The sequence below is a fragment of the Wickerhamomyces anomalus genome (assembly GCF_001661255.1).
Source record: "Wickerhamomyces anomalus NRRL Y-366-8 unplaced genomic scaffold WICANscaffold_1, whole genome shotgun sequence".
NCBI lineage: Eukaryota > Fungi > Ascomycota > Saccharomycetes > Phaffomycetales > Wickerhamomycetaceae > Hansenula > Hansenula anomala.
In genome coordinates, this window is record NW_017567110.1 from 983,040 (window position 1) to 993,837 (window position 10,798).

General features: G+C 36.3%; 3 protein-coding genes across 3 annotated transcripts; 1 reads left to right on the top strand and 2 right to left on the bottom strand.

The window, feature by feature from the left end:
• Nucleotides 1-99: 99 nt before the first annotated feature.
• Nucleotides 100-5,850, bottom strand: CMR2 (Cmr2p; the record flags this gene model as incomplete). Its single annotated transcript, XM_019185338.1, has 3 exons — nt 100-611; nt 1,512-5,546; nt 5,637-5,850. 3 exons carry the CDS (start codon nt 5,848-5,850, stop codon nt 100-102), a joined length of 4,761 nt encoding a protein of 1,586 aa, XP_019041208.1.
• A 469-nt stretch (nt 5,851-6,319) lies between these two features.
• On the top strand, nt 6,320-8,023 carry WICANDRAFT_49178 (uncharacterized protein; the record flags this gene model as incomplete). Its single annotated transcript, XM_019182627.1, has 1 exon — nt 6,320-8,023. The coding sequence occupies exon 1, from the start codon at nt 6,386-6,388 to the stop codon at nt 8,021-8,023; it is 1,638 nt and encodes a 545-aa protein (XP_019041209.1). The 5' UTR covers nt 6,320-6,385.
• Nucleotides 8,024-8,427: 404 nt separating this feature from the next.
• On the bottom strand, nt 8,428-9,528 carry WICANDRAFT_14181 (uncharacterized protein; the record flags this gene model as incomplete). Its single annotated transcript, XM_019180600.1, has 2 exons — nt 8,428-9,263; nt 9,402-9,528. Coding segments are annotated over 2 exons (963 nt in total), but the record flags the coding sequence as incomplete, so codon positions are not given.
• Nucleotides 9,529-10,798: the final 1,270 nt, after the last annotated feature.

Here is a 10,798-nt window from a genome sequence, read left to right on the forward strand (position 1 = left end):
GCTTGACGATAATAGTTCAAAACCTTCATTCAACTTTGGAGCCAAAGCTACTGAAAATACCAAAGAACAGACATCCAGCCTTTTTGAAAATAAACCAGCTCAATCTAATGCTAAACCATCATTTGCATTTGGGGAGAAACCAAAGGAAGCTAGTGAAAAACCAGTATTCTCATTTGGCACAAATGCTGACCCTAAAAATGAAGTTTCTAAACCATCATTCTCAATTGGTGCTCCAGCAAATGGGTTTTTGGGAACTGAGAAAAAGGATGACAAACCAGCTACTGAAGGAGAACCAGAGAATAAGAAGCCAGCATTCAACTTCGCTCCTGCCGCTTCCTCGTCGAAGCCAACCATCAATTTTGGCTCTTCAACCTCGGTTGAAGCCTCAAAACCTTCACTTGGTAGTTTTTTCAAACCCTCAGGATTCAATTTTGGTGCACCATCAACAACAGAGACAAAGGAGGAACCAGCACCGAAAAAGACAGCATTTTCATTGGGAGAAAGTTCAAAGCCTTTATTTGGTTCTTCATCTACACCAACCACGGAAAAACCAGCCTTCTCATTCAGCCCGGCACCACCAGCACCAGCAACGCAATCAACGACATCAACAGCTCAAGAGAATAAACCAACATTTGGATTTGGAAACAGCACAGCAGCCGCTCCAAGTAAACCTTTGGGATTCAATTTTGGTCAAACAACAAAACCTGAACTTAATCCAAAAAATAGTGGTCCTACTGCTACTACAAATTCAATTTCTGCTTTCAATTTCAATGCTGGAGGTTCCACACCAGCCCCAGCATCTGTCTTTGGTCAACCACCAGCTGCACAAGCTTCATCCACGCCATTTAATTTCGGTGGTGCTGCAAAACCACCGTTTCAAGGGGATGCTCAACAATCAACCGCTTTTGCTAGTGGCTCGACGCCATTTGGCAATAATAGCCCAGCCGTGAACCCATCCTTTGCTACAGGTAACAATGTGAGTTTTAATTTTGGTGCTTCAAATGGTGCTTCAAGTACACCGGCTGCTATCTTTGGCCAACCACAACAACCAGCTTTTGGTTCAAATCAACCACAACAACCTTCAACCGGATTCAATTTTGGAGGTGCACAACCACCTGCATTCGGAGGTGCTAGTACACCTTTTGGAGGTGCCAGCTCGCAATTTGGAAGCCCCGCTGTTGGTACACCAGGTACACCTTCTCAACAACAATCTAGAGTTCCTGGAAGAAAAATTGCACAAATGAGAACTCGTCGTCGTTAAGACACTAAATAGATCAATACCCTTAATTGTATGAATAAATATGTACTACATGTAGGCTTGATTAAAATTAATATATTAAATGTTTCGTAACCTTATTGTCATTAAAAAGAGAAATATCATTATAACTTTTGGACTTCTAGTTGGGAAGATTGAAAAGACATTGGTCTTTCAGCTTCAACCTTTGTGTGTAGTGAACTAACTTCAGAACTGTTCTCGAAATCTTGGACAGTTTTTATTGAGCTTGTTTCACCTTGATTGATACCATATTGTGCTTGGACTGCTAATTTCTTGGACACAAAATAATCAACAACCTTTCTTCTTTGCTTGATGCCTAATCTTGAATATGGAAAAGCATTTGGCTTTGTGAAAGCAACAATATCAAGTATCAAATAATGATCTGATAAGACCTTGTTGAACAACACAGGTACCAAGGAAGATAAATATCTGCCTCTAATACTATCAATAACAGCAATAACAAACCCACCAGCTTTGAAAACACAACAGCCTCCGGATCTTATTTCAGGGTGTGAATTCTCAATAGAAGTTTCAACATCTCCTGCAAAATGTAACAATCCCATTGATTCAAATGTATCAGCAATCTGACCTAAAACAAACAAAGGTTGGAAATCAATGGCTGTTGACTTATCATACCTTGAAACGTTATGCAAAAAACCCAAATCACCAGTTCTGATATAGTTTAAGCTGTTATCTCCACCTTCAATCTTGGCATTGAATTGATACTTATCAAAAGTTTCAATGGATTTATTGTAAAGCTTGCTGATGGTACCTTGGACATTACCTTCTGAACAAACCCAAATTTCACCAAACTCACCAACTTTACAAAGTCTGCGAGTCTCTGGATTAACAATAGCAATCTGTGTACATACTGGAACAATACCAGAATCTTGAAGATGAATGGCATTTGGATTGTTCGAAGGGTTGACGATTGAAATCAAACCTAAACGTAATGCATCAGGATCTATCCATAAATCAATAGCATCAAATGACAAATAAGATCTTGAAGTAATCATTGGATTAAAATTGTGAGAATAAATGTGATTGATTGCAGAAGAACTCAATTTGGTTGGAGAAAACTGAACAGCAACATTTTTAATTAAATTAACATCTGGTCTCCCATCATAACCGATCATCAAGTTTTTAACTCTGTCTAAATTGAAATCTTTTGATTTAACTTTTCTCAAGGCATATTCCATCATTTGTGGTGTAACATAAACATCTTTTACTTTATATCTTGAAAGAGTCAAAAAAAATAGTGATGGGTTTGTTGCAAAATCAATTGGGGGAATTATATGGGTTGAAGAGCCCAAATAAACACCAATCAATGCACTTTGAATAAATCCAATTCCAGCTGTATGACGGACACAAGAAATGACTGGATTTTTGCTTTCAAGTTGACATGTTTCCTTCATGATTTTGCAAACAGACGAGATTGTATTGTGAGTAAATTTGACTGCTAAACGACGACCATCTTCAGAATAGCTTAACCAAATTAACGCAGTCGAGCCACTTTCCACAGCATTGTTGATCTTGAACAATGGGTCAATTCTTGATTGGAGACTACACAAAGAGGCACTTGTTTTAGCTTTGGACGTATTTCTCAATTTGATAGTTTGATAAGCGTTGGACTCTTTCAACAGTGGTGAAACTGGTTTATTTTTCAATATAGCTTCAACATCATTATTCACCATGATTGTCTTGACACGATAATCTCTTATAACACTAACAAGACATGGGATATCTTCACTCAATCTATTAGCATCAATTGGATTCATTGGAATTGGAACCATACCTGTTAAGAAACAGGCATAAAGGGCACACACAAAATCTTCAGATAGAGTATACATTAATATAACATGATCACCAACTTTCATCTTGAATTTTTTGATTTTGTCCAAAATTAATGAGACAACACCTGCAACTTTATTATCAAATTTCTTCCATGAAGTTTGCTTAGCTGTTGCACCCCTTGTAACGGTGGAGAAGGCTAGTTCATCAGCTTGATGTTTGATTCTCCATTGTAGTATCTCCACAATTGATTTGAAATCTGTCAACGGTCTTTTCGTTCTGTCATCTATCGATGTATCACGGTAATCAAGACCGGAATATTGATCATCTGAATTTTGCAATGAAATAAATCTCTGATCAGAAACAGTCTTACTCCAAACACTATCCAAATAGTACTTTGATCTTGGAACCTCTGTGATTGATCTTCTAATGTTATATTTGACAAAAACCGATCTCAAATTACCTTCTAGAAACTGTCTCTTACACAACATATTAGCGATACCTGGGATACCACTCTTTATAGTTCTAGGTAGCGTATCTGGTGGAAGAATCAAAACACAATATGGACGAACATTATGGTATCTTTCTAAAACAACAAAACTTTTAGATGCAATCAAATCTAATTCAGGAATATCAACCATACCAGTTTCAGATGGAGTGGCGAATGCACTTTCAATAACAACAACCGGCAGATACTCATTGTTTATCAAAACATCAAATGTTGAGGAATCAGAAACCCTTCTTTGAGGAATAGCTCTAGCTAGTGTATAGGCAATATGGTCTGAATAGTGGTATTTATATTGAATATCATCAGGTTTAATAGCCTTCTTATCAATCCACGTCACTCTTTGACGTAATCTGTCTTCATAAAGACCCAAAACATAGACCTTACCATTATAAGTGAACCCTAACAACCCAGTTCTTAAGAATTCCAAATCCAGAACACCTTCATGATCTCTGCAACGAGCGTGGAAAATATTTTCAGTTCCTGTCGGTAAACCCCAAAATCCACCTGGCAATGATACACTATCAATCCAAATTTCACCAACTTCCATTACCCCAGATAAATAACAAGTATCCGGATTCACAATAGCTAATGTTGCATCTGGTAGTGGATAACCAAAAGATCCAATCCTAATGAAATCCGAAGATCTAAAATTTTCAGTAATTGGTGGTGGTCTATCAGAAACCACCTTCACAGTGTTTGTGGTTAAAGAGTTCTTGTCTATAAGAACTTCTGATAAGTTGGAAACTGATTTGGATATGATTTCACCATCATCGTTCATGGATTGATTAAAAGTTGTATTTAGTTTATGTTCTTCCCCTAGCCAGTCTCTCATTGATATGACCATACCTCCAAACTCACTCAAAGTCAACAAAGGTGCAACAACATTATCAACATTTCTGCAGCCTAAAGGCTTTAACCAACGATTTGTTAAAATCTCATGAAATTCACCATCAACAATAGATGTATAAATCAAACACCACTTTAGAGATGAAAAGTCAACTTCCTTTTTGGAGAATTTTCGTGTATACTGTGGAAAGGACTGGTAATTATAGACAACTTGTTTCAGACTCAAATAGTCGTTCAATAAAACAGTGACTCCAAATCTGGTTATAATATTAGCATAAAGACCTGCAACATCCAATAAACTTGAAGGAGTCCAAATCATGAGGTTCCCTGAGAACACATTTAATAAAGTCCCCACAATTAGCCCAACAGATTTTCTAGCATCCAAAATATTCAACATCACATTTTTATTTCTAGTGAATGATAAATCTGATCTTTTGAATGATTTACCATTATAATTAGGATTTGATGACAAAATCTTGGTCAATGAGTTCATTTGTTGCATGATAGTTTTGTGTGAGATTGCAACTCCTCTCAGTTCACCATCTGGAGATTTCACGTACTCTATATAGGCCAAGTCAGGAACCTGTAAAATTGGTGGATCTTGCTTCTTTTGGGGATGATACGTACCAAAATCAGTTGTCTTCCAGAATTCTAAACCTTTAGGCCACTTTATTTTTGACGTTGCATTAACTTTCTTATCTAGATATTCAGCAACTTGTTTTGAAGTAAGACATAAATGTGATTGAGTTTGATTCATAATTTGGACAATTTCTGATAGTTTCAAATCTAACGTGATAGGAACTGCAACAACACCGGCTAAAAAGCAGCCAAATAGTGCAATTGTAAAATCAACCACTTCAACATTTTGATAAATTAAACAAACACGATCATTTTTGTATAAACCTGATTTATCTCTAATCTGTTGAGCAACTTTTTCAGCTTTCAAATATAGTTTCTCCCATGTAACGGTAACAGACTCTTTACCTTTCGAGTCCACTATAACTAATGCGATTTCTCTTTGATATGTAGAAGAACGATGCCTTAGAATGGTTGCCAAAGTGTCAAATGAGCCAACATTGGTAATTTCACTGTTGATAACTCTAGGGTCCAATGGTTTTTGTAGCTCTGTTGTTGATGAAGGAGGTGTAGATTCTTGTCTTGATAGTCCTGGTTTAGAACTAACTGTTGATATTCTTGTCAGGCCTGATGTTTCACTGTAAGCTCTATTATGGGAATGAGCTCTAGACGACGTTTCAGGTGTTGAATGTTCAGTAAAAATCTGTGTGTTAGGTTCATATTTGGATAGAATAGCCTTCTTTTTCTTGATATATCCCTTTTCAGTCAGATATCCATCACTAAACTCATTATTCAGCTCTTGTAATTCTTCGAGAGCCCTGGGCGGTAAGCCTGTTGGTATTGAAGAGTCCATAGTGATAGTGAACCAGCACCAACCAAGACCAACTTTTGATTTTCAAAACAGCTGAAAGAAAAAAGAGTTATCAATTATCTAGTCAATTGGCCTCTTCTAAATATTTCAAAAGGCTATACTAGCTTTTTGGGGGCTGATAACTGATGAATAGTGATGTAAACAAAGTGAATTAGACCACCAACTTACATTAAAATCAAAAAGTCAAATGTGTTTTTTCCGATGCTATTTTTTTTTTCGTCCCTGAAAACGTTCCAGGCACGCGCTTAGCCGCCTAGCACTGGGCGGGAGTCTGTTCAGCTTAGGCGGAGGCTCTTGGGACCCCAGAAAGAGCTTCTTCTGAGCTTCCAGCCACCAAAAAAAATCAAGTGTTCCCCAGGGCGCTCATTTCCGTTGGCTAGGAATATTAGTTCAACAATAGCAATAAAGAGTTTACAACAAGTTGATAAGGCCTATCACGACTAATACAGATCACAAATCAATTTAATTGACAGACAAAGTACTCTGAATTAGTTAGAACTTATACTTTAGTATCCATATGTCAGATAACCAAGCAGAACAGCCCGATTCTCAAGGAGGGCACACTTCAAACCATGGGTCAACAGATAACCATGAACAGCTGGATAATAAATCATCAAAACATCCAAATAATCCAAGAGTTGTTGGTAATTCATCACAGGACTTAGAAAGACAACCGTTATTATCACCAGATGACCCAGGAGTATCACCATTAAATGTATCAAATGTTAAGATTTCAAAATTCATCCTTAATGGGTTTGCATTTTTATCAACAATATGGTTTATTTTATTATTATTGAGTGATTTTGTATCAATTCCTGGTTTAAACAATAAAGGTCGTTCATTTTTAGAAATCAATTTCATAATGATATCTATCTATGCTGCGTTGACTACATTGTTGTTCTTTAAAATACCTTCACAATTTGAAAGATTGTTGGGGTATATCACTGGTGGGATCATTGGATTTATTATTCTTTTGTTATTGATATTCCAACGGGAAGAAATGGGATTGATTGGATCACTAAGTGTAATTTGGGCATTTGTTACTATAATCTTCACCTCTTTTAGTGAATATTTAGTGGAACAGGGGAAAATACATGAAGAGATTAGATTGACTGGACGTGTTGAAACAAGGAAAACATTAAGTGAATGGGTTATCATCTTTTTAAGAAATATTTTCAAAGTTTTCTTATTGGTTTATGTTGTATTTATCTCATTGAATGTGTTGTTACATATATTTGATGTCCTAAGAGTTAAACCATGGGGTGAAAAAGTGTATGTTGAAGATGATGGCTTTAGGTTACATTTATCTTGTTATGGTGATGTATCATCAAATGGGTCCTCATCTCAACCAATTTTACTGCTGGAATCTGGCCACAATTCAAATGAAGATTTCAGTGAATGGGTTGAAGAGCTTCATCATTTGAATAAGGTTGATAGATATTGTATTTATGATCGCCCAGGCTATGGATTTTCAGACTCATCCCCTTCCCCAGTCTCCATATCAATAGTTAGTGAATTATTGGCAGAGGCATTAAGATCGAAAAAGATTAATGGGCCATTCTTATTAATTGGTTATGATATTGGTGGGTTATACTCTACTGTTTTTGCATCTCATAACACAGCTCAAGTGCAATCAATGTTATTAGTTGATTCATGGCATGAAGATCTATTGTTAAAAGATCCAAACTCTCGTGCAAAGAAGGATGAAAAGTCATTACCACCCGGTATTGATTCCATGAGTTCAGGTGCTGGATTTAAACTATGGATTCGTGGATTATTCTCACCATTAGGTCTAAGTGCACAGAGTTCATGGATTTTCAAACATCGTGGTTCAAAAGATCGTATATATGGACGTAATATGTACACACAGGGGAAATATCTAAGGGCTAGATTACAAGAACAGATAAGTGCTAGTATATTATCATATAATGAAGTTATTAGTGCTAAAAGTTCTTTGGTTGATATCCCAATAAGTGTTGTTAGTTCTGATTTTGTTATCAAGAAATCATTAAACTGGGGAAATTGGCAAAGAGAATTAACCAAGATTAGTTCAGCAACTAAAGAATGGAAGATTGCAGATGGTGGTCATGAAATATGGAAGTCGCCAAAGGGAAGAGATGATTTACAAGATGTGTTGTTGAGAATGTTGGAATAGGGTAGCTACTTTTAAGTGTATATCAAATGCGTATTGTATTCTAATGAATGAATGACTAAAGTAAAACCGAGACTGTAATTATAAAAAAACAAAAATTAATAACATGATACCTTTATGTTGATAAATAAACACCAAACCTTGGGGAAAAACTGGACATATAAAAAATAATAACACCAAACAAAGAAAACACAAGAGACAAATTTCAGATCTAAGATGAAAATCAAATGGGAGCAATAAATATAGTTCAAGTTCTTTTAATCCTCATTTGACGATTCCTCCAATATTAAATCTTCTTCCGTTAAATTGGCACTATCTTGGGTATTTTTCAATGTAACATTATTATTAGGGTTAGTAGCAGCAGCAGCATTAGTTGAACTTTCCGAGCTATCAACTTGTTGTATTTCATCATCTTCCTCTTCACTTTCATCTTCTTCATCCAGATCAGCTTCTAAATCACAAGTTTCACGACAATTTGGACACAAGAACTGAGGATAACTTTTAACCACAATTGGTCGTATACATTTATAATGCCAACAATGAGAACAAGGACTTATGAAAACGGCTTGACACGGTTTAATCTTCAATAAACATATGGCACATTCACTCAATTCAGTATTTTCATTTAATAAAGCCAAAGTTCTTAATTTTTCATGAGCTTCTTTACTAAATTGATTTGCTTTTCTTTGCCATGATTTATTCATTTCAACTCTCATCTTGACACATTTGAAAATATCCTCCACACCACCTCTGAAATCCATACCTAATTGTAAAACATCCCCATTATTTATAGGAGTAACTGCACTTTCTTCATTAGCAGGACTCAATCTGATATGGTTCAAAAAAGTACCAGAAGATGATTTTAAATCTCTAATGTACCAATTCCCTTCAGTATCAACCAAAAATTCAGCATGAGTTCTTGAAACAACTTTTGATTTGAAAACAACTGGAGCATCAGAACCAGGTGGGGCTTGAGCAGCTTCTCTAACTTTATCAGTATATCTACCGATTGATAATTTTGTAGCAGGTTTTGTCTTTCTCAAAACTGGACTGAAATATAAACCTGAAGAAGTTGAAGAATGATCGATAAATGGGGTTAACCTAATAGAATATGTTCCATCAGTATCTTGTTTGTTTTGATGTTGAGCTAATGAGTTTGATCTTGTTTGGCCTTGTAATAATCTTGATTCTTCTATTGGGGTTGAAGCTAGCATCGATTGATCAAAAGTACTATCATTAGCAGCTTGTGATGAAGAATTTGTAGATTCATAGTTTAAATTAGATGGAGTATGTGATGGAATGTTACCGGTGCTATTACCTCTGGTGATGATATTGGTTTGTGAGTTATTATGAGATTGGTAATTTGATCTTGAGGCAGAACTTGCTCTTGAGCGATTTCCGCCATTATTATTTGACAGGTTTGATGATGAAGTATTTCTTAATGAGTTTGTAATATTTGAAAACAAGTTTGAAGTGAAATTACCAAATGAAGAGCCTCTTCTTCTATTTGGAGGTGGTGTTGTTCCAGGTTGGTGTAGTTGAGATGAGTATGGAGCAGTTTGTGGTGGTGGAGTTTGATTTTGATTATTGTTATCACTGGTGTTGTTGTATGAGTTTCTTATGGATAATGAAGGACGTTCCAGGCGTTCTGGGCGCTCTAAAGTTGATGAAGCAGCATACATCACTGGCTGTTTGACGTGAGTGGGCTCTCTATGTGTTGATGATTTCTATGCTTTTGAAGTCTGCTAGTTGCAGTGATTTCAATATTGATGTGTAAAGTTGGGTTCTATTTGTTGTTTTGTCAAGTGTGTTGATGATGTTTTTATTGCACAGGTTGGGTCTTTTTTTTCTTTTGATTATTTTCTTCTCAGAAATTTTAAAGCAGCACCAAAAATTGTCACCAAATGTGATTCACTGTATTTATCCGTTCGGTTTATGAGGCAAATTGTTTTTGAAATGTGAATGTGGATTGAAGCTTGATACTGTTGATTATTGTGTGTAGTTTGTTGAAGTAGTGGTAGTAGAGTGACGATGTGTAGTAACTGTCGTTGTTGAGACTTGTTGTGAGATTTCCCCTATTTGAAGGCTCGAATTTGCGAAGTGATTGTGAGACTGTGCTACGCTCACTTGTACGGTCTGATTAGGTGCGTATTAGTTAATAGGCCAGGGGTCTCCTCTCGCCAGATTACAGTCTAATTAGCTAAGAGCCTGGTGGGATGGGCTGTCTGAGAGGAGCTCTTCTCACTGACTCTACCACGACGTTCGTGTGACAGAAAGAGAGATTCCAACTAATCAACTATTGAAAATCAGATTATACCGTGTAGCTATAATAGTTAAGGTAGCAATGGAAGATATAGAGTCAACTGATCTCTTTCATCTACTGCTGATCGCTCCTTCATCACTTTTCTATACCTCTGTCAGGCTCAACGTTATTTGTATGGGGTAAAGTCTACAAGTATGAAGCGAATTGATTGACCATATTTCGTTATGCACTCCAGAACAAACGCAATCTATGATTCATCACAATCACCGATATCAAATAACACTCTATCTAATCACCCTATAATACAATACACTTATAATTCCATTCTCTTGTCTTTTGTAACTGATTCACCTTAACCAATAACCAAGGCTCATCCAGAACGCATTCGCGAAATACCCATTTTTTACCCTGACGCTGGCATGTGTCCCTAACCGTGCTTTTTCGCCCAAAAAATCAAAAAAATCGGTTACTGGCCTTTTTTTTGTTAACGAAGTTTGGTGGTAAGAGCTTTTTGA